A 25,162-nucleotide genomic window follows, 5' to 3' on the forward strand; every position below is an offset into this window, starting at 1 on the left:
AGAAATGTTAGACCTCTACCTAGGTCTGCTTTTGTGGGTTCCACACACATACATCTGCCATGGTTGTTGACTATATACCTAATAATCAAAATAATCAAAGTCTGAATCATAACGGTATGGTTTTATTAGATCACTTTAGTGATGAGTTGACATTATCATTTTCATTTTTAAATGATGGTATATTTGATGAAGAGGATTGTGATATTTTTTGGAAGTGCATTGATTGTTTCACAGTAACTAACGGGGAGATGTAGATGTCTAACTAAAAATTATTGTGCTCTTTCAAAGATCCAAGAGTTGCTCTTGACACCTCACCAAATTTGGAGAAATAAATACATTTCTTTATTTAGAGAAATAAAGGATATAATTCTTTCCTCCCAAGATGATAACATTAAAGTTTCTGTTGTTTTTATGGATACTGTCTCAGATTTCAATTCTTTTGTGTTTCCAAAGAGAGTCATTAAGAATTTCTGGGGTTAAAAATATTCCATCTACTGTCCAATGCAGCAATGAGTCTTTTTGAACTCAGTCAAGCTGGTTTTTCAATAACAAAGTCTACTACTAAATCCATATTCTATTCTACTACCACAGCCTTTGAAAACCTAGGTATTCCTCTATGATAAGCATATAAGGGGATTTAAGCACTATCCAGTAAGAGGATATAGTCACTAAGAAGGTACAAAACAGATTAAGTCTTATGCCCTTCTGAGTATTAGTATTATTAGTATTAGGGTAGTTGTGCCATTTTCTTGAATCTAGTTACCTTATTGCATGTATATAACACAAATCCTCCTTGTACTCTGAATATGATAGCTTGAGTAATAGTTGAAAAAAAAATCAACTGTGTCATTTTCACTGTCTAATGCTACAAAACCTTGACCACATTTTAGGTATATCCTCCCCTGCCCCCCAAAAGAAGAGGCATTACCTTGCCAACAAAGGTCCAGATTGTAAAAGTTATGTTTTTTTCCAGCAGCAATATATGGCTATGAGAGTTGGACTATAAGGAAAGATGAATATCTCAGAACTGAAGCTTTCAAAATGTGATTCTGTAGACTTTTGAGAGTTCCTTGGACAGTAAGGAGAACAAATAGGTCAATACTTAAAGAAATGAATTTAGGCTATTCATTGGAAGGTCAAATATTGAAACTGAAGTTTAGTTTCTTTGACCACAAAATGAGAAGATAAGACTCAATAAAAAAAGATCCTGCTGTTGGAAAATATTGATGGCAAAAAGAAAAGGGGACAGCAGAAGATTATATGGATAGATAATATCATGGAAACAATGAAGATGAACTTGGACAGACTTTGAGAGATAGTAGAGGATAAAAGTACTTGGTATACTATGGTCAATGGGGTCAGGAAGAGTTAGATATGACCGAAAAACTGAACAACAATAACAGAGTTGATATCAATTAAATTGCTCCTTTATTTCATACATAATGAAATTGTCCTGGGCAATACCAATAGGTAAATAGACAAACCTAAAAGTATGATTTGAGGGAGAAATTAGATTTGGATACAGAATTAAAAACACATTAAATTCCAAAGTGGAAACTGTCCTACTACCACTATATCACATGTCTTTCATACTATAAGATTTGCCTATTGCATTAACTAAGAAGTTGTTGACCTTTATAGAGTAAAATTCTTCAAAGAAGTGAAATTCCCTATGACTAACTCTTCCACATTAGCAAGGAGTATCTTAACTAATTTTAAAGACATCAGAATTAAGCAGCTTTCACTTTTACATAATTTATTAAACTTTGTTTAGCAGTATTACTGGGTAACCTATTTTTTTCCTTTTAAAATGAAATAGGAAAAACCCACTGGATAAGGCATGTGTGAAAATTTCAGAAGAATGGAAAGAAATGGTCAGCAATGAATGTCATAATTTCCAGACCAATGGCTCACTCAGGTAAATTTAATTCTCAAACTAGACTTTCCCTATCAATGTCTATGGTAACTTTCTTGTTTTCTCTTTCCATTTTGAGTTTAAAGAGAACATATTTTTTTTTCTGAGACTTCATTGTTTCTTCTTCCTCTTCATTCATGTATACCATTATCATTTCCTTTCATCATCTTCTTTCATAGCATTTCACTTTTAAAAGATTGCCACTCTGGTCTAAAGTTCATACTTATTTTAATTCAGAGGTTAGATGAACAATCATTTCTCAAGAATATTGGGAGGGATTTAGTTTAACAATTAAATTCAACAAACATTTTAAAATGCTAGACACTGAGAATACAAAGATAAAAATGAAACATTAGTATTTTGCTGGGGGTGGGGAAGAGGATAATAAGAAGTTAGAATAAGTTTAATTCATAACCTAGAATCAGAGAAATTAGAAAAAATTATGAACTTAGAATTAATTAGCTTAATCTCTCCCACTCCCTTTTTTTTGACAAATGAAGAAACTGAAACCTAATGATTTAGAAACAGGTTCTCTATGAGTATGCATGTTGAAGTTGGGAAAATTTTTAAAATAGACAAAATTAAATTATGACTAAGATGTGGTGGAAGAAAAGAACTGCAGTAAATTAGGACTGAATTTCTTTCTATCCAAACAAGAACACCAAAAAAGAAAGTAAATTTTTTCTATAGAAAATTCCAGTTTGTGTTTCATTGTTCCTTTCTGAAAGATAAACAAGTGAGGCTATGGGATTCAAAGAACAAGGCATTGTAAAGAAACAAACCCTGAGAATACTACCACATGTCTTCTTAATTATAGAATTTGGAGACTTCTCTTCGTTGTTCCTCTACCTATATAAAAACAGATAGAAGTGGAGTAGATGGGTATAGATAGCACCCAACTGAATTCTCCAAAAAAGTCAGGAGGTAGTGGGGGGGACTCAGTAATAATTGCAGTTAGTAATCAGAACTGTGAATGTGAATGGGATGAGTTTATCCATGAAATGAAACTGGATAGCAGAATGGATGTGATACTAGATTCCAATAATATTTTTAAAAGAGATACATTTGAAACAGAAAAACACACCTAGAGTTAAAGTAAAGGACTGGAACAGAACCTATTATGCTTCAACTGTAGTAAAAAAATTGTGAGAGAATTCATGATTTCAGACAAAGAAATGCAAAAATAGGATTAATTAAAAGTGATAATCAGGGAAACTACATTTTGCTAAAAGGAACCATAAACACTGAAGTAATATCAATTTTTTTTACATCAAGTTTCTCTAATAAAGGTCTCATTTTTCAAAAGTGTCAAATTTATAAAAATGGGTCATTCCTGATTTGATAAATGGTCAAAGGATATGAATAGATGGCTTGCAAATGAAGAAATCAAAGCTCTCCATAGTCTTTTGAAAAAATATTCTAAATATCACCATTGATTAGAGAAATAAAAATTAAAATAACTCTGAACTGCCACCTAATACCTATAAGAAATTATAAATGTTGGATGGGATGAGGGAAACTAGGTATACTAATAAATTTTTGGTAGAGTTGCAACCTGGTCCAACTCATATGGGAAATAGTATAAAACTATGACAAAAAGACTAAAAAACTATGCAAATTTTATGAGCAATACCATTACTAGACTTGTATCCCACAGAGATTAAAAAAGGAATATATATATATATATATATACATATACACATATAAACACATATATATGTGTATATGTAAAAATATTTATGGTAGCTCTTTTGTGGTAGTAAAGAATTTGAAATTGAGCACATGCTCATCAATTGGGAAATGGCAGAATAAACTGTGGCATATGACTGTGATGGAGATTATTGTATTATTTTCTGCAGTTAGGTGCATAGTAGATAGAGTATCAGGTTTAATGGTGTTACAAAGAGTTAGACATAACTGAAAAATGAGGGAACATGTATTTAAGTGTTATTCTCCCTGTCAGGATATAAATAACCTGAGAGAGGTTCTTATTTCATTGTCTTTGTAAAAGTGATCTGTGTAATCTTTCAACTGGTGTTTTGTTTCCAATGTTTCCCAGAAGTGTTCTTGTATTATTCTTGCATTATGGCATACAGGTTTTTTTGACTTATCAAATTCTTTTGGGAATCCTTTGATCTTTAAGTTCTCTCTGTGATTCTTGTCTTTGAGATCAATGTGTGTTGTGTTCATAAAAACACATATTCTTCATTATTGCTTTTTGCTTTCTTTTTCATATTTACCTTCATTTTATTATTTTATACTCTTAAATCTGCTCTTCTCTCTTTTACTTCCTTTTTTATTTAATATTTTCCCCAGTTATATGTGAAAACAATTTTAGCATTTATTTTTTTAAAGTTTTGAGTTTCAAATTTTCTCTCCTTCTTTACTCCTCCCAATGTAATATATGTTACAAATGTGCAGACAAACCACATTTCTCTGTTGATCATGTTCTGAAACAAAATACAGAATAAAAAAACTCAAGAAAAATAAAGTAAAAAATAAAAATGTTATCATCTACATCCAGACTCCATCCTTTCTTTTTCTTTTTCTTTTTTGCAAGGCAAATGGGGTTAAGTGGCTTGCCCAAGGCCACACAGCTAGGTAATTATTAAGTGTCTGAGGTCTGATTTGAACTCAGGTACTCCCGACTCCAGGGCCGGTGCTTTATCCACTGCACCACCTGGCCGCCACCTAGCCGCCCCCATCCTTTATTTTTCTAGAAGTAGTGTTTTTTTTTCATTTGTAGTGGTCTTGCATCTTTAAACTGCTTAGAATAGTTAAATCATTCACAGCTGATCGTCATACAATACTATGTGTTGGGTTCTGGTTCTGCTCATTTCATTTTGCAGCAGTTTATATTTTTGTAACTTAAAAATATACATGTGCATATGGATGAAAATAAAAAAAAAAGGAAAAAACCTTTTGCTTTATCTCTTTCAGGAATTCCAGTTGGATGTGTGGCTAAGCTGCATTTTCCTTTAAAGTTATGCCTATAGATGTTTTGAAGACCTTTTTTTTTCTGTTTGTGTCTTGAGCATCCCTGTTGCCATGATGACTTTATTTTTATGGTGGGATTTTTTGTTTCTTTGCTTATTCTTCCACCCTACTTCTTAACTTTCAAGTTAAGTTGGGAGAATGTTGTAACTGAATTTCTGTTTTCTTGATTCCTTCTTTTGTTTTCTTGGGACATTCAGTGTTATGTTATTCCAGGATCTCAGTGACAATTTAGGCTGAAGCCTTGTAAGTTTTCAGTACTCCCGGTGGACACCCTTCATTGTGACATCTGCTCACTCCCCTCCTAATCTGAGGTCTGCTCATTAGTGACTAAAGTTTGGAGCTGAGCAAGAACTCTATTACCTTGTCCTTGGTTGGAAGTTTTAGTAGACTCTTGCCGGACTCAGCCACTGACCACTAGAAAACTCTGCAGGTTTAGAGGGATTGAACTGTAGACTCCTCTTTGGTCTAGGTTCCACATCCACCCTGGATCTATGATTTGGAAATGGATTAGGAAGGATAAAACCAGATAGTATCTATTTATTAGTTCAAGGAGTTCTTACTATCTCTTCTTGCCCTAATACTTTCTGTCTTCCTAGTGCCTAATCTTGGGACTATTTTAGTCACTGGCCAATGGAATCCTTTTTGTATTTGGCAAACTTCACCTTCATCTTATGAAATCCTTTTTAGAGGTTGGTTCAACAATTTTGGAATGATATCAAGCATTTGTTAATTTTGAGTAGTTAACAAAAGGAGGTTTACTTTAACCTAATGCAGCAAAGATATGCATTAATTATACCATGCCACTTAGCTTCTCTTGATGTAGGCTCTTTTGTCTCCATATGTAATCAATTCTGGTCATCAAGGTAGGATATGCTGTCTAGAGTACATCTTTCTGGGCAATAGCTTTTAGTTTCAACTGGAAAGGGAAAGACTTTTGAGTGATATATTTGATGGAGGCCATCAGGATATTGAAGTGGGAAATATGGGTTCTCTAAATTTGAATTATCTAATAAGACTCTGGACTTCCTTCTTAGATTCTAAAAAAAACTACTCAATGAACTGAACTCTGGATTTTCTTGGGGCTAATTTTCTACATTCTTTGGAATAAACTGATCTGGATCAATCTTATTTCATCAATATAATAACAAATATCAATGTCCCCAAGAAGTGAATCCTCATACTATGATGGGGCAACGAGGGAGAGTTCAGGTGGCCCTGAAAAAAAAGATAATGAAAGTGTATTGGCCTCCTTTTCAGGAAAATGGACTCCTTATAAACAGGAACAGAGTGGGGAGGAATAGCTTGACTGTACTTGGGATACTTGGAAACAATATTATGACAGAAATATCTGTATCGATGGGCCTGATAACTTTGTTCAGCTCCCTGCAATCCATTGAAATTGCCACATATCTTATGCCTTCTTTAAGTGTTGTTGAAAGGTCAGATGGTATAAAAAAATACTCATTTCCTTTACCTCTTTCACTTGAGAAGATATATCTTTAATTAATCTCCATGGGAATCTGATTTTGTTTGGTGTTAATTACACAGGATCCTTCAGGTAGTGATCATAGTTTACATTTAACCCATCGAATAACATGTATAAAGATTGCTTAAAGAACCAACACAGACACTGGCTCCCATGAGATCATGAAGTCTTTTCCCTCCCTGATTTGCTGCTCCACCCCCAATATCCTCCTTTGAAAGATTCAAATGAGGTTACTGGTTTTGAATTTCCATATACTGTTTTACTGGGGCCTGCTTCTACTTGACCATTGAAAAACCCTGAATATCATACCCTCCCAGCTTATTTTTTGGGGGAAGTGGTCATTCTTGACCTCTTTTCCTCATCTCTCTCTTACTAAATGTTAATGACTAAATGAGCATTGACTCAGTCAAATGGTAACTTTTTAAAAGATCAAGGTTTTCCACTGCAACCAGGGCCATCTCCAGTCTTCCTGATTCATATCTGACCAGAGGATCCAGATGGCTCTGGAGGAGAAAGTGAGGCTGGTGACTGCACAGGTTCTCCTCACTCAAATGCAATTTATTTGTATGTCATGGGATCACCTGCCTGATGTCAAGATCTTTTTTGAGAATGAAGGACAAACATCATCAACTGTTTTACTAGCACTCCTCTGGAATGACCAATTGCTTTTTTTAAGTTCATCTATTTTATTTTTTAACATTCATTTATATGCATTTGCATATTTTTAAGTTACAAAATTTCCTTCTACCTTTCCTTCGCAACCCCTCCCCTCAGAGGCAAACAGTCAGGTTAACATTGTACATATATATATATTTGAAAAATATTTTACAGATTAGTCATTTTCTTTTTTCTTTAGTTTTTTTTGCAAGGCAGTGGGGTTAAATGGCTTGCCCAAGGCCACACAGCTAGGTAATTATTAAGTGTTTGAGGCCAGATTTAAACTTAGGTCTTCCTGACTCCAGGGCCAGTGCCCTATCCACTGTGCCAATTAGCCACCCCAGATTAGTCATTTTTGATGTAAGGAATTAGGATTAAGGGAAAGATAATTCTTATAAGTGTTCATCATATTCTGAAGAGTTGTGTTTTTTTTGTTTTTGTTTTGTTTTTCTTCCTTTGGATGGCAATATCAGATTAATACAGTTATTTTAGCTCTCTGAACTGCTGAGAGTAGCTGCTCTCATCAAGGTTGATCATCTTACAATGTTGCTGTTAATGTATACAATGTTCTCTTGGTTCTGCTCCCTTTGTTCAGCATCAGACCCTGTAAGTCATTCTGTGCTTCTCTAGAGTCTGACCATTTATGATTTATTATAGAACAATAATATTCCATAGTATTCATGCTATCCCTACAAAAAGAGCTGCTATGAACTATGAATATTTTGGAACTTGTGGGATTTTTCCCTTTATTATGATTTCTTCTGGATATAGGCCTGGAATTGGAATTGCTGAGTCAAAGGGAATGAACATTTTTATTGCTCTTTGGGCATAATTCCATATTGCTCTCCAGAATGGTTGGATCTGTTCACAACTCCACCAGCAAGGCATCAATGTCCTAATCCTCCCACCTCTCCAATACTGGTCATTTCCCCTTTTTCTTAGCCAATCTGATAGGTGTGAGGTGATACCTCATAGCTGTTTTAACTTGCATTTCTCTAATCAATAATGATCTGGAGCATTTTTTCATATGATTATTTATAGCTTTAATTTCTCCATTTGAGAACTTGCAGTTTTTATTAATGAAACTTTATAGTATAGATTTAGATCCAGTAGAGTTAGGCCACCTTCCTTTACAATTTTTTTCATCAGTTCCCTTGCTATTCTTTTTTTTTTTAGGGTTTTTGCAAGGCAAATGGGGTTAAGTGGCTTTCCCAAGGCCACACAGCTAGGTAAGTATTAAGTGTCTGAGGCCAGATTTGAACTCAAGTACTCCTGACTCCAAGGCCAGTGCTCTATCTACTGTGCCACCTAGCCGCCCCTCTTGCTATTCTTGACCTTTTGTTGCTCCAGATGAATTTTGTTACTATTTTTTCTAGCTTAGTAAAATAATTATTTGATAATTTAATTGGGATGGCACTGAATAGGTAATTTAATTTGGGTAGAATTGTCATTTATTGTATTAGCTAGACCTAACTATGAGCAATTAACATTTTCCCAATTATTTAGATCTGTTTTCATTTGAGTGAGAAGTGCTTTATAATTGTGTTCATAAGTTTCCCGAGACAAACCCAATTGCTTTCTTAGGAACCACCAGTTTTAGGAGCCACACTCAAATCTCCTTCTGGAAATGGTGTCATCCCATTCTGCCCACTTAGCAAGGAATCACTGGGCTCTATGACTCCTTCTCCAATTCTCTATTTGCACTGATAGCAGTATATAACCAAATCACAACTGACTTGATCTATTCATATTTATTTAATTGATTTATCCAAATCTGTATAGTTTTATAGGAAGATCCATATGTAAAATCTGAAGCAATTCTGGTGAAGAGCTATACAAAAAAGAATGATCTAATTGAAGTCAGTAGGTTATTAAAGCATGACAGACTAGTGAGAGGTTGCAGTATAGATCGAATCAAGTGATTTCTTTTAAGAATTTCACCTTTTCAGTTTCCCTTTAGGTAATCATCTACAGTGGAATTTCATCTTTATAGGGCCAAGTTTCAATGATTCCCCAATTCCCTCTTAGTGACTTAATAAGGGACAGAGGATGGTTCACATAGGGAGTATCAATAAATATATCTGACTCTATAAAAATAAGTTCTTAGAGAGTTCCCTCAGCATATGAAAGTCAGCTACAACATTGGTTGCATCAGATCTTGCCTGCAGGATTCATTGAACCAGTGAATCCTTAGTTTCTCCTTAAGATTTTCATGCAATCATCCCAGCTTCTTGGTTGAGAAGGTAGCTCATTCCCTGCTTCTACATATACACAATCAGGTCTATTACTACTAGATACCTCTATGTGATAGGGAGAATCTGATTGCTTCCCCCAGCTTAATCACAATATTAAACATAATGCCGCCTTACTTAATTTCAATTATCAAGCACACAAACTGTTATGGATAGACAATACCAATAAGACATTGAATAGTTAACAACAACAAAAAAGATTTAGTTTGCTCTAACACAATAAGACTTTGCTTTAAGCATATAGTGGCATATAATTTCCATATAATTGGGTCTAGTCAGTACTACGGGGTACTGATATTCAAAAATCCACCAAATCTGAGCAGCCCCAATTCCACATGAATAGGATTTTTTTTTGTGGTAAACTTTTGTGTCTATGAAACTCCATCAAGAGAAGCAAAGGTGAATCAAGTCAGTTTTAAGGTAGCTAATCCCTGTTGCAGGGAATTTGAAAGTGTTCTTACCACACCTTCCAATAATTAAAAAAAAAAAGCCATTTAGAGTCCATAAAACTGTAGAAGTTAAACTTATTGTTCAATTACAAAAAAAGCTATGATGGAATTGGATCTCTAAAACATGAAATATAAAAGTATAGTGACCAGGATGACTCCCAGAATAGTTTCTATCTGAACTACATTGAGCAAGAAAATAGCAACATAATAATGATAATGATGATTAGATCCTCCAAATATATATCAATTTGTATTTATACACTTTATACAAAGCTGAAGAACAAATAAATTTAAACCAAAAAGTGTAAGCATTTAAAAAACAATTCATCCAGTAATATTTGAACAAAATGTATAACTTTTATCTCTAAGGATATATTTATTTTTTTCTGCCTTTTAAATGTTTGTTTGCAATATATCTGTACCTTAATTCATGATCAATTAAAAAATTATTTAAGGCAATAGGATTAAGTGACTTCCCGAAGGGCACACAACTAGGCAATTATTAAGTGCCTGAGGTCGAATTTGAACTCAGATCCTCCTGACTCCAAGGCCCGTGCTCTATCCACTGTGCCACACTGTAATATAACATATCTAACTATTGCTAAGATTAGTCAGGGAAGTAAGTAGGTGTGCTTTGTTCATATAAATTCAAAATAAATGCTGGACTAGAAAAATAATGATGCCTAATAGGAACTAAGGAAAATGGCTATTTGAAAGAATATTAATTTGAGCAAAAAAAAAAGACCTTTCCCTCCCTTTTTTAGTATTCTCTTGAAGGTATAACTAGTTCTATTGACTTATGATCTTGTCATTTCTGTAGCTGCAGTTGCTCCATGAATTCTATCCTATAACATCTGAGGAGGCACTAATTTGAGAAAGTGTATCTCATTAGGTTGAGCTAAAATAATTTTCTTTATCCCACTGTAGATAAGAAAATGAAAACCTATGAACACTCTATTAAGAAAACTCTGCCCTTCTTTGGTCCATCTTTTACTATGAGTCATTTTTTTTATTAAAAGAATTTTAACTTTCCAGGGAAGTCTCTTACTTGATATGAAATGGATCATGGGCAGGTCAGAGAACACTCCCATTGGATAAGGAAGACTATCTTTATTGTAAACCCCTGTAACAAGATGACTACACAAAAGGGCATTTTTCTCTATCAACAAACTTCTCAGTTGATTTTTAGTAGGTTTAAGAAACACCTTTTAATCAATAGAGATTATTTCAAGCAGAGGACTGCCAGACCCTCCTTAGGTAAATTTATCTAAAATTCTTTAAGCAAATATACCTGGGTCTATATAATAAAAACAATTTAGACCGAATCTCATCCTTGACACAAATTCTTCTTTTGGCTTGAGAGAAAGAAAAGAAGAGACTAGAATGGAGTACAAGGTGTTCTGTACCCTGATCATCACTTTGATGCTGAGTGTCAGTGTGCTGACCCAGGAAATCTCTGGTAAGATAAACTTATTTTTTTGTGTATTATACAGAAGCTCCAGAAGTGATCAAGTAGATGATGTATTTTACCACTCTAGGAAAGTGATCTCTTGCCCATTTAAAGTTCTAAGGTAAAGGCAGGTGGGAGACAGTATCTCAGATGAAAAGGCAAAATTCACAAGACCCAAAAAGTACTATATAATTTTTTCCTAGCATATTTCTCCCTAAATCATTACTGGTAGTAGATCAATCATCCTGAGCTCAACACCATTACCTCAGCATCATCACCAACATCACTATGACTACCTTTACTACTAGAAGTAATATGTTTCTGAGAAAATATTTTTAATCAGAAAAAAAAGGAGTAGAGATAAGTCTGGTGGCTTGGCTAAGAGTTAGAGCAAGAGACACTTGATCCCAGAGGGTGAAAGTAGGAACCATAGAGGAAGATACTAAGTAGATAGATTTCAGATTAACATTTTTTTTCAGTGATCAGAGTTATGCATTGAGATCTTAAAAAAACAGAGTGGATGATCACTTGGTGATTTTGTAGATGATATTCATGATAGGTTAGGAATTGAATCTGGCAACTCCTGATATCCCTTCCAATTCAAAGTCTATGCATCTCTGAATGAGTGACTAGAAGACTGAGAAAAATGCTACAGCATTGCATCCTGTCCCTATTTGCAAAATATGGTATAGAATAACCAAATTCCAAAAAAATTATTAAAAGGATAGCTATTAAACATTAAAAAAGGAGTCACTGCTAAGCTCTTGATAAATTGTAACTCATTTGATCATCATAGCAATCCTGAAAGATTGGTATTATTATTAGTAAAGGGAAGTTCCCAAGGTCACACAGATAGTGACTGAGATTGGATTTGAATTCAGATCTTCTTGACACTAGGCCCAGAACTCAAAGCATAGTGAGTGCCACCTATTTAGCTGTCTTTAAAACAATGAACCAACACTGTTCTTTACCAAGACTATGCCAAGCTAACTTTTTTTTCCTTTTCTTTTTAGACAAGTACATTGACAATGCCTTTATTTATCTTGTACCAATTTTAGCAAACAATCTGACAAGTTACTCATATTAATCTTATGGAAAAATATGAGTCAAATTACAGGCAGGTCCTTTTGGAACTGTTTGAATAACTTGATAGAGAATAATTGGGCGATTTTATGTCAGTTTGAAAAGATGTAACTGCCTGCCTATCTTTTAAATATATGTCTTTCTCCTTTGGCTATTTAATATTTTTCTCAGTGACTTGAGGCAAAAATGGAAAGCTTATTAACTTTGATGAAGTCATAAAGTTATCAGAGATATTTGAAAATAAAGTTCAAAAATAATCTCAATAGACGCCTGGCTGAATCTGAGATATTATTGAACAGGGATAGATATAGTTTTTACATCGGGGCTCAAAATGTCCTATTCACAAGTACAAGATAGAAGAGGAGTGGTTAGTTACAAGTTTAAAACAGAAGAGGCTGTCCTACTGGACTACAATCTCAATGTGAATTAATAATATGAACCCCTCCAACTCCCCCCCTTCAAAAAAAAGCAAATTTATTCTTAAAGTACTTTAAAATGTCTGAAAATAAGGAGCTGATAATTTCACTATACTCTTCCTTGGTTAGAGCATAGTATTATTGAGTCATGGTTTAATAAGGATATTATTCCTTCAATAGAGTAAAGCAATCAAGATGATAAAAAACCTTGTTCTATCAACTGATTAAGCTGGAGATGTTTAGCTTAAAGAAAAAAAAAACCTTAGCCTATATCCAGCTTAAAAATATGTTATTTTTTCTTTTTTTGGCTCGTATATTGTTGATTCACATTGAGGTTGCAGTTTAACAGACTATACTATTCTGTTTTAGACAGATTCTAACCATTTAGACAGATTCTAACCATCTCCAACCATTTCTCCTCTATCTTTTCCTTATGAAACTGATATTTTCAGTTTCAAATCTATTCTGGTTCAGTATAATCTTGTTAGATTCAGTCCAGCCTCAGAATAATTGTCTTAAGGTACTTGAAATGCTTTACTGTGAAATAGAAATGACTTTCATTTGACTTAGCCCAGGGGATTGAATCAGAAACAATGGTGGATATTTCAAGGAGACAAATTTAATTTTAATGTAAGGAAAACCTTCCCAATAATTAAAGTAATAGTTGGAAATGCAACTGTATGACAAGGTACATTATAGATTGAGTTACTAATTGGTGTTGGTGTAGGAAGTTTCCATGCTAGGAGTTCCCTATATTAAGGAAGTCATAGGTCCAGATCATCCCTCCACTATTTTCTTTGCCTTCACTTCCTAAAAAGGGGATCAGGCTAGATCATTTCTGAACTCCTTTCTAACTGATATTCTGGGATTAATACTATTCAATGGATGAAGTCTATCTTATGCCACATGAGCTGTTTACTTGTAATTTTGTGCTACAAATTTTCAGAGACATGTAACATGGAACCAAAGCAGAGAGTTAATTGTGGGCATCCTGGTATCACAGAACATGAATGTCGAGCAAAAAATTGTTGCTTTGATGACCGTATCTTACATTTTCCCTGGTGCTTCCACCCCCAGGCAGTTCCCACAGAAGACGGTATGTATCTTTTGAAATTTATTAAAATTTCTTCATGCTTACAGTAAATGATGAGGTTGGATTAGGTGACATCTGTTTCTTTTCAGATTCAAAACCTATTGTCCTGTGAATTCATATTCTGATGTCTCATCACAGTAGACATCAAAGTAGATTGTATAAAGAGAAAGACAATAAATTTAAAACATTATGCTTTGTTATTAAAAATTTTATCATTCATTTATCAGGACATGTATGATAGTATTCATGACCTTTATAACAGTTTGCTTCTTCATAAAACTAGATACAATCTTTATTCTTCTCTGTAATGAAACTATTCATGCAAACTTTGTTAGGTCCTACAAATTTTGAATAAACAGCTGGGTGGCACAGTGGATAAAATGTTGGGCCTAGGGTCAGGGAGAGTTATCTTCCTGAGTTCAAATCTGGCCTCAGAGACATACAGTCTGTATGATTTTGGACACTTCACTTAACACTGTTTATCTTAGTTGCCTTATCTGTAAAATGAGCTAGAGAAAAAAAATGGCAAAGTCTCCAGTAACTGCACCAAGAAAACCCCTGAAAGAGTCAGATATTATTGGAACAACTACAAAGGTGGAAAGATTTGGTATAAGCTTGAGATGACTTGTATATTTTTGGATAAAGATCTGTTTCAATAATAATAATAATAATAATAATCATGCTTGTCAGTTTATCAATGTTTCGGACAATATACAAAAATGCTTATTAATACGTAAAAGGGTAAGAAATCTTTATAAAGGGAGAAAGTATTCACATTAATGAAATCACAGATCTATTGAAATATTTACAATGGGAAAAGTATTGCGTTTCAATACTGTCAAAGCTTTGAGTTTTTTTTCATAGAAGGGCTAAATGAATGCTTAAAGTGATCTATTAAAAAAATGATTGCCTTAATTCAGCGATGTTTCCAGGAACCAGAATTTTAAAGGGAAGAAGGAAAGGAAGGAAAAAAATTAACTTGGAAAGTAGTCAATTTATCTGACTTCTGGCATGTTTTTTTATGTTTTCCACCAAACTTTTTTATTTTCTATTTTTTAACATTTAAAAAAAATTTTGAGTTCAATTTTTTCTCTCTCTCCCACCCTCTCTTCATATTGGGAAGGCAAATAATATGAAAGCAATTATAAATGTAAAATCATTCAAAACATATTTCCATAATAAACATGTTGCCAAAAAGGCCAGAAGAATAAAGAAAAAAATTATATTTGAATTCATACTCAGAGTTTATCAATTCTCTCACTGGAGGTGATAATATTTTTTCATCATGAATCATTCAGAATTATAATGATCAGAGTAGTTAAGTTTTTCATAGTTGATTATAATGACAATACTAATATATACAATGGCCTCCTGATTCTTCTCATTCACTTTGCATAATTCTTGCCAAATCTATCTTAAACTATACCCAAATCATTTTTTATAGCACAACAATATTCCATTACAATCATATATGACAACTTGTTCAGTCCTTCCTCAATTGATTGGCATTCTCTCAATTTACAAATCTTTGACACCACAAAAAGAGCCAATATGAAATCTTTGACATATATATATATATATATATATATATATATATATATATATATATCTTTCCTGTTTGATCTTTTGGAAGCATATAGCTAGTGGTGGTTTTGCTAGGTCAAAGGAAATAGATAGTTTTATAGTTACTTTCACCAAATGATTTTGACAGATGACAACCCTTTTTGTTTTGCTTTTTTTTTCTATTTTGCTGCAAGAGAAATTAGCAATAGTTCTTATTGAATCAAGTTTGTTTAACCTCATTGAAATAATTTCATATTCTCTCAAAGCATCAGTATTTATTTTCACTAACAAAATTATATATATTTTTGTCTTTTAGAATGCATCTTTTAAAGGACTTACTTCAGGACATTGCTTGCTTCATCCCATAGAAACCTAACTTTATGGCAAAAGGAGATGTTTATAACTTACTGAATTTTCTATAACTTTATCAATGTGTGTATCACTTTTAACTTTACATTTTCAGGGATGAAATTCACCACTTCTTTTCAAATACTTCTTTAGTAGCTAATATTATAATTTTGGGTCTAAAAGAAAACAATAAAGGGAGATGAAAAGTTTTACAAATGTTTCTCAATTCTTTATATCTAAAATTACTTTTTGCTACTTTAAAAATAGAGAATTGGCACCTCTATTTTCAAATTAGTTCTTAGCATAAAATCTCAAAAGAAAACACTGTCACAATTATCAGAAAGAAATGAATAAGTGGATACAATAAGGAGTTAACCACAGAATGGCACCTCAGTTGTTTTAGCTGTAATTATTTATTCATTCAATAAACTGTTATTAATTGCCTACCATGTTCCAGGCACTAGGCTGGAGAGCTGAAAAGAGACAAAAGATGGTCCTTGAAAAAACTTCAATCTAAATGGGGAAGACAATGTGTAAACAAATATATCTAAGATCAGCTATATAGAGGGGGGAAAAGAAATAATTAAGAGGAAAAGTATTAGAAGTAAGAAAGATTGGGCAAGTCTCCCTGTAGAAGATGGGCTTTTTTAGTTAGACTTAGAAGAAGCCACAAAGATCAGGAATCAGACTGGATGAGGAATAATGTTCTAGGCCTGAGGAAGAGCCAGCGAAAGTGTCTAGGTCAGAGAGATGATCAGGAAGTCAGTGTCACTGTATCAAAGAATATATGTTGGGGAATAAGGTATAAGAAGACTAGAAAGGTAGGCAAAGTTAAGGTTATGAAGGACTTTGAATAATAAACAGAGCATTTGGCATCTGATCCTGGAAGCAAAATGAAGTCACTGGAGTTTTTTGATTGGAGACTGGGGTTAAGATCAGACCTGGATATTAAATAAAACAATTTCATGGATTCATGAGTGGAGGATGGATTGGAGTGGGGAGAGACTTGAAGCATGTAGACTGCCCAGTTGACTTTTGCAGCAATCAAAACTTGAGGTGAAGAGGACCTGCATTAGAGCATTACCAGTTTCAGAGGAAAGAAAAAGTATATCTGAGAGATACTGAAGTTGTTGACAAACCTTGGCAAAAGCTTGGATATGGCAGGCATAGAGGGAGGAGATGAAATATAGTGAAGAATCCAGGATGACTTTTAAGTTGCCTGCCTGACTAATTGAGAGGTAGGGCAGTTTAGGGAAATAGATAATGAGTTGTGTTTTGGACATTTTGAGTTAAAAGATATTTACTAGACATTCAGATTGAGATATCTGAAAGGTGGTTGACAATGCTAGATTGGAGGTCAGAAAAGAGATTGGGGCAGGAAAGGTAGATTTGAGAATCATTGTCATAGAGATAGTAATTAAATCCATGGGAGCTTTACTAAATGAAATAATATAAAGGAAGAAGAGACAGAACAGAAAGATACCTATGGATAGAGGCCATGACCTAGAAGAGAGAAAAGAGACAATCAAGGAAAGGATAGCTAGATAGAAGGAAAACGAGGAGAGGGTGATATTCCAAAATCCCAGAAAAAAGAGAGTATTAAGGAGATGGCAGAGATAAACAGTGTCAAGACTATACAGAGAGACCAAAGAGAATGAGAGTGGAGAAAAAGTCATTGGATTAGTAAATTCAAGATCATTAGTGACTTTGAAGAGAACAATTTCTATGAAATAAGGTGGTCCAAAATCAGATTGCAAAGGGTTAAAAAGACAGTGAGAGGAGAGAAAGTGGAGGTATCTATTGTAGATGGCCCTTTTGAGGAGTTTAGCTATGATGGCAGAAGAGAAATAGTATGATAGTTAAGAAGAATGGAGGGGTCAAATTAGGAGATTTTTTTTTAGGAAAGGAAGGAAAATATGAACAGAGCCTGAAAAGAAGGAAAGATTGAAAATAAGTGAAAGAGTAGGAATGACAAAGTGGGCAATCTGCTGGAGGAGATTTGATGAAATGGGATCACTTGAACAAGCAGACAAGTTAGCTTTTATGAGGAGTAAGGTCATTTCATCAAATGGGTCGGGGTGAAGGAAGAAACAGTGGTAGAAAGCATTTCAGAGACAGGAGATAAAGAAGAAACTGGGGAAAGGGAGCTCATGGTGAATGGTCTAGATTTTTTTTCTGTAAAATATGAGACAAGTTTCTTAGCTGAGAGGATGGGGGGGAAGCTACAAGAGGTTTGAGGAGGGATGAAAAGGTTTAGACAAGCTTCTGTGAAGAGTAGGATGATGAGTTAATAAAGGAGGTTTAGTAGAAATGCCTTGGAACAGTGATAGCCTAGTTGAGGTGGTGTAGCATAAATTTGTAGTGGACCCAGGCAGAACACTTGTGTGATTTTTCTCTGCCTTTGTTCAGCAATACATATGCATGCATGAAAGCATCTTAAGGTGGTAATGATCCAAAGATGAAGGTTGGCTGGGCATACTTAATATTATGAGAAGAGGGTGAGGAATTAAATAATGGAGAATAGTATAGAGTTCATTTGGCTTGCCAGGGAGTCAAGATGGGAAGAAGAGAAGAATAGCAAGTGCAGGGAAGAGGACATGGGAGAGAATTGAGGAGTCAAAGAGATTAGAGGTTATGGTGAGAATGAAAAGTAGGGTTGCACAAAATAAGTTAGAGGGAGAGGTTAAAAACCAATAGATTATTGTTGGAAGGTAGTACATTTGTGAGTGATGGCAAGATTAAGTGAATAACTACCTTTTTATGGCTAAAGCAGTGTGGAAGAGTAGCTAATGAAGTCAGTCGATTGAGAAACTGAATGGTTAGGGTATTTGAAGGAGAAACTATATATATATATATATATATATATATATATATATATATATATATATATATATATATATAATGAAGTCACCTGGTTTGAGGGCAGAGAAATTGGGGAGGACTGAAAAAATTGTTAGTTAAGTATCAAATTCAATGAGAAAGGAAAGGGAGTGACCTTGGGCTGGTCTGTAGATATTAACAAACAGGATTTTAATAGAGTGGTGGATACGACTGGAGCAGCTAGATGGTAGAATGAATGGAGCAAGTCAGGATGCCCTTACTAAGACTATCTTTTTACTGTTACTGTTCTTTTTTAAAAATATTTATTTATTCTCATTTTGTACAAATAAAATTTTTTATACATTAATAAAATACTATTGTTTAAGAGTAAACAAAATACCCCTCCCCCCCAAAATATAGACTTGCTTGAGCAATAAAGTAAAGGGGAGAGAAAAAAATTAAAATTAAAATTAAAAAAATAATAGTAATAATTGTAGGTATGGCCAGGTGGTGCAGTGGATGGAGCACTAGCCCTGGAGCCAGGAGCACCCGAGCCCAAATCTGGCCCTGTACACCCAACAGTCACCCAGCTGTGTGACATGCAAGTCACCAAAACCCCACTGCCCTGCATAAACCAAAAAAAGAAAAAAAAAGACCCAAAATAAAATAAAATAGTAAAAATAGTAGGGGGCAGCCGGGTGGCAGACAGAGCACTGGTCCTTGAGCCAGGAGCACCCGGGTCCAAATCCAGCCTCAGACACCCAACGATCACCCTGCTATGTGGCCCCAGGCAGGCCCCCCAGCCCCATTTGCCCCGCACCCCCCCAATAATAATAATAATAATAATAATAATAATAATGATAATAATAGTAATAATAATAATAATAAATGTGCTTCAGTCTGTGTTACAACACCACCAACTCTGTCGTGGGTGGATGACAGGCCCAGCCACTTGCAAGAAGTAAAAAAGAAAATGCGTTATATCTGACCACTCTCCCCCCATGGTCCATCCTCTTCTCCATCATTCACATCCCCCCCCTTCCCCCATCCCCCCCTCTCCTTCTTACTCCAGATGTCTATACCCCACTGAGTATATATGTTGTTTCCTCTTCTAGCCACCTCTGATGAGAGTGAAGATTCCCTCATTCCCCCTTGCCTTCCCCCCTTCCATATCATTGTAATAGTTCATTGTAATAAAGAAAAATCTTATTATATGAAATATCTTGGCCTATTCCCCCTCTCCTTTTTCTTTCTCCCATTACATTTCCCTTTTTTTCTATTGACTCCATTTTTACACCATGTTTTATTTTCAATTTCAGCTTTCTCCTGTGCTTCATCTATAAAAGCTCCTTCTACCTGCTCTGTTAATTGAGAAGGTTCATATGAGTATTATCAGTGTCATTTTTCTATACAGGAATACATGCAGTTCATCATCATTAAGTCCCTCATATTTTCCCCTTCTCCTCCAATCTCTATGCTTCACCTGAGTCCTGTATTTGAAGATCAAACCTTCTGTTCAGCTCTGGCCATTCCAACAGGAACATTTGAAATTCCCCTGGTTCATTGGAAAGTCCATCTTCTGGGGTGGCTAGGTGGCGTAGTAGATAAAGCACAGGCCTTGGAGTCAGGAGTACCTGGGTTCAAATCCAGTCTCAGACACTTAATAATTACCTAGCTGTGTGGCCTTAGGCAAGCTACTTAACCCCATTTGCCTTTCAAAAAAATCTAAAAAAAACAAAAACAAAAGTCCATCTTTTTCCCTGGAAGAGGACATTCAGTTTTGCTGAGTAGTTGATTCTCGGTTGCATTCTAAGCTCTTTTGCCTTCCAGTCTATTATATTCCAAACCCCATGAGCTTTTAATGTAGTTGCTGCTAAGTCCTGTGAGATCTTGATTGCAGCTCTACGGTATTTGAATTGTGTCCTTCTGGCTGCTTGTAATATTTTCTCTTTGATTTGGGAGTTCTGGAACTTGGCTATAATATTCCTGGGGGTTGTTTATTTGGATCTCTTTCTCGAGGAGATTGGTGGATTCTCTCCATTTCTATTTTGCCCTCGGCTTCTAGGATATCAGGGCTATCTTCCCGTAGCAATTCTTTGAAAATGATGTCAAGGTTCTTTTCCTGATCATGACTCTCAGGTATTCCAATAATATCTTTCCTAAATCTGTTTTCCATATCAGTTGCTTTTTCATTGAGATGTTTCACATTTTCTTCTAATTTTTCATTCTTTTGGTTTTGAAGTATTGAGTCCTGATTTCTCATAAATTCAGCAACCTCCCTGAGTTCTATTCATTGTCTGAAGTATTTGTTTTCAACAGAGAGCTTTCTTATTTCTTTTTCCATCTGGCCAATTCTACTTTTTAAAGCATTCTTTTCCTCAATAACTTTTTGAACTGTTTTATCCATTTGACCTAAGCTGGTTTTTAGCATGCTATTTTCTTCAGCATTTTTTTGGATTTCCTTGACTAGGCTGCTGACTTCATTTTCATGTTTTTCCTGCATCTCTCTCATTTCTTTTCCCAGTTTCTCTTCTATCTCCCTCATTTGATTTTCAAAGTCTTCTTTTGAGCTCTGTCATAGCGTGAGCCCAATTTCTGTTTTTCTTGGAGTCTTTAGATGCAGGAGCTTGTATTTCCTTATCTTCAGATTGAGTGTTTTGATCCTTCTTAGGATCACAGGCAAAGTATTTCTCAATAGTGTTCCTCTTTTTTCTCTCTGCTTACACATTTTCCCAGCCTGAACCTGGTTTTGGGGTGCTTCCTGAGCTTTTGGGACACTCCCACAAGGATCTCAGTATGTGAGGCTCTGTCCTCCCTCCTGGTCTGTGAATGACCATAAGTGCCCCCCCCTCTGCCACGGGGCTGAGGTGGGGGGGTCCTGCTGTTCTATGGGGGGGCCTAGACTGCAATCAGGATCTGAATGTGGTCAGAACCCCAGTGTCCTCTTCCAGGGGCAGAGGACAGAGCTCAGCAGTTTCTCTCCACCTCCCTCCCTAGGTTCAATGGGCTCATGCCCTAGGGGTTCCTGCTTACCAGCTCTGCCTGCTTCTGTTTCCTGGATCTGGGCTGCCAAGGCCATGCTGCTTGCTGTGTGCCCTGAGGGCTGGGCTTCATGTGCTTGCTCTGGCAGAGGTCCCCAGCTGTTCCCCCAATTTGTGCCTGGTGCTCCCTGGGGCATAGCTCAGGAAACTCCCCCACTGCTGTGAGCTGCGGCTCCCAGCACCCTGGGGCTGCCTCCAGGAGGCTGAAGTTCTTTCGCTCTGGTGGGCCACCCCTCTGGCAGGCCACCCCTCCAACCCCGGGGACCAGAGCCTTTCTGCTCTTTTCCAGGTTACCTTGAGTAGGAGAACTGTCTCACTGGGTCCCTCTGTGGGTTCTGTTTCTTGAAAATTTAGTTAGAGTCCTTAGTTTAGAAGTTTTATGAGAGAGCGCCTAAGAGAGGATCCTCTCTTGTTGCCATCTTGGCTCCACCCCCACTATTACTATTCTTTACTATTTGCTATATTTTCCAGAGCTAAGACCTAGCAAGCATGCTGTGCTTTGATCTTGGAATAAGAAGTGGTTCAAGCCAGCAGCAGGTGGTCCCTGAGCTCAGACAAACACCTGCAGGAACCACATTTTTTCACTAGTCAACTTGTCTCTATTTTATTTTTCAGAGTTAAGAATTAGTCTATAAGCTCTGTGGCTTATTGGTCAGAGTTGACAGTTGGTGTAATAATCTCTGTGGCTTTTTGGTTTATTTAACCTCTGTGGTTCTTTGATCATTTATTTTTAGTTTAAAAGTACTGGGCTTGGAATCATGAAGACCTGAGTTAAAATCTGGTCTCAAAAATTTACTGCTTGTATCATCCACGGCAAGTTACTTAACCCCATTTGCCTCAGTTTCTCAAAATGAGGAAACAATGGAGAAAGAAATGGTAAATCACTTCAGTATCTTTGCCAAAAAAGAGTCAGATACTATTGATGACAAAAATAACACAACTAATTATAATAATGGGCAGCTAGGTGGCACAGTGGATAAAGTGCCAGACTTGGAGTCAAGAAAGCTCATCTACCTGAGTTCAAAACTACTTTTTTTTAACTACACTTATTAACTGTGTGACCCTGTGAAAGTCACTTAAAATGTTTTTCTCAGTATCCCCATATGTAAGATGAGCTAGAGGGAAAAAATGGCAAATCACTCCAGTATTTTTGTCAAGAAAACCCTAAATGAAATGATTGAACAATAAAGATATGAATAGCATGCATTTTAAAGGAAGAGAAGTCACTAAGTGAAATGGAAAATGGGAGAACCTAAAATGGCAATGGGGAGCAAGGAGTGTTCCAACTTCTCTGCATCCCAGTCAATTGAGGAAAGTAAGTGAAGCTGCAACTAGTACTGGAAAAGAGTAGCCAAGGAGGTTGTATGATCAGAGAAAATCAAGTTTCAGTAAGAGCTAGTAAATGAAAGGAATGGGAGAGGAAAATATTTAAGATGAAGGGATTTTTTAAAAATGGAATTGGCATTACTTAGAAGGTGCAGTGGCAAGACTGGATGGAGTTAGCCTGAAACTTTGGGATGGGAAGGTTGAGAGAGCTGGGAATGAAGAATTGGGTCACTGGAAGTAAAGAGTAGGTTTTAGGTAATGGTCAGTCACTGGGAAGAGAAGGGTATGACTAGGTGAGTGAATATTCATCATTTAGAGGGAGTACCACTTTTCTACCCTCAAAAGACAGGCACAACAGGAGATATTCTTTGCATTGGAGGGTCTGTAAATCTCAACTGCAAGAATGGCTAGCAGCAGGAGATAGAAGGTGCTTTATGCTGTACAGTTGGAAATGATTGATTTGCAGCAGAGCGAAGGTGTCTGATACATCCTCTAGCAAAATGTCTCAGGAAACACATTGTACTCAGCAAGAAATGGGAAACTCAAGGCACTAGTGCACCCATGGTATGAGGTTTTATTAGCTGAGGGGATTGGCCATATGATATAGCAGGAAATGGTAGGACTAATAATATAAACTTCAAGGCCCTAAAAATGCTATGAATCTAAAGTGTATTGAATTCTGAAACTCAATAAAATTAGCAATTGATATGAATTGGCTATTGATACAAGAACCACCAATTGATGCTAATAATTCTTTTTCCTTTACCCTTGGCACCAAAATCTGTTTTTTTCTGGCTTTCAGTTGCTTCAAATTTAACATACTTTTTTATTCTAACCTGTATTCCATTTTAAATGCTCTTTACTAGTTGCTTAAAATAGACTTTCTGATGAACTTGTTTCTTATTGAACACTAAGTTTTTAGTTAAGAGAAATAGGATCAAATCTTACTGCTCTGTACCTATATGGTAATGAACAAGGTTCTCAGTTCAGACATCCACAAATTAGTAATAATCACTACCTAACTCACAGGATTATGAGGAAAGTGATACATCAATTTTAAAGTGCTACATGAAGATCATTTGTTCTCAATCAATTACTAAGGCATCTTACAAGGTTGGGTACTATATGAGGCCCTAGAGATGTAAAGACAAAAATGAATTTTCATGGGGATAGAAGCAATGAACTTAGAAAGATATCCATCAATACACTAGTAAATAAGTGTAGAGAAAAGTTGGGGTGTAAAGAGCTATCATTCTGGGGGGGGGGGCTAGGTAGCGCAGTGGATAGAGCACCGGCCCTGGAGTCAGGAGTACCTGAGTTCAAATCTGGCCTCAGACACTTAATACTTACCTAGCTGTGTGGCCTTGGGCAAGCCACTTAACCCCATTTGCCTTGCAAAAAAAAAAGATTTATCATGCTGGGGTTATTCTTTGACTTTGGTTGGTAGAGACCATTTTGTAGAAGAGATAGATACTGAAAAGAATATTTTAAAAAAGGGTGTAACAAAGTAATAGGAAAAATGGTAGAAAGCAAGAATCTCAAATTTTAAAATTATGCATTTGAACAATTGTACGGTCACAAGACCAACAAAATGAAGGAATATTTTTTTCAGTTCTTTCAAATTCTCCAAACATTCTTAAATACAAATTGAATGCAAGAAACAAAGTAATTGTAAATATCTTCTCAGGTCAAGATATTAAGTCTCATGAGATAACAGCTGGATGAATTAATTGCTCAGAAGACTAATTCCTTACAGACTGACTGAACATTTTCTTTCCTAACAAGTCTCAGGTTTTGGCAGGTTAGCATAACAGGAAGTTCAGATTTGTGCTCTGCAACCCATTTAGCAGTTTCAGTTTTGAAACTATAGGCTCTATCAGCACATAGTGTTCCTTTCTTCAACCCACTACTCTGTGATAAGTAGCAGAAATAAGTTCTACTTACCCTTACCATTACACAGTGTGTGAAGAAGTATAATAAATCAAATATTATGTTCTATCTGGAGAGGTATCTCATGGCTATAACATTTCTCAATCAGAGAGATAAAGAACAAAGGAAAATGGAGGAGGGAATATGCCTGGAATATGCTTAGAGTTTCTATGCACCTCCAAAGATAGTTGGAATAGAGTGAGAGGCAAGTGTGAAATAAATTCCATAGTATGGAATTAGAGATAGCTTTGAGGTGTAGTCGTGGGTGATCTATTGTCTAAGGAGAAGGATTCAGAAAGTAAATGATATTGGAATATAAAGGGAAAAAAACTGAAAT

At 35.6% G+C, this 25,162-nt stretch overlaps 1 protein-coding gene across 1 annotated transcript; it reads left to right on the plus strand.

Annotated features, from left to right (window-relative positions):
• The first annotated feature begins 11,064 nt into the window (after positions 1-11,064).
• TFF1 (trefoil factor 1) lies at positions 11,065-15,903 on the plus strand. Its single transcript, XM_074232096.1, has 3 exons — positions 11,065-11,215; positions 13,652-13,801; positions 15,678-15,903. The coding sequence occupies exons 1-3, from the start codon at positions 11,140-11,142 to the stop codon at positions 15,689-15,691; spliced, it is 240 nt and encodes a 79-aa protein (XP_074088197.1). The 5' UTR covers positions 11,065-11,139; the 3' UTR covers positions 15,692-15,903.
• The last annotated feature ends 9,259 nt before the right edge of the window (positions 15,904-25,162 follow it).

The sequence above is a fragment of the Macrotis lagotis genome, chromosome 1, assembly GCF_037893015.1.
Source record: "Macrotis lagotis isolate mMagLag1 chromosome 1, bilby.v1.9.chrom.fasta, whole genome shotgun sequence".
Lineage (NCBI taxonomy): Eukaryota > Metazoa > Chordata > Mammalia > Peramelemorphia > Peramelidae > Macrotis > Macrotis lagotis.

Bases quoted from the DNA above. Each gene is read 5' to 3' on its own strand.
- TFF1 (XM_074232096.1), top strand. From the start codon at position 11,140: ATGGAGTACAAGGTGTTCTGTACCCTGATCATCACTTTGATGCTGAGT. The intron at 11,216-13,651 runs GTAAGATAAACT...ACAAATTTTCAG, and splicing joins GCTGACCCAGGAAATCTCTG to AGACATGTAACATGGAACCA.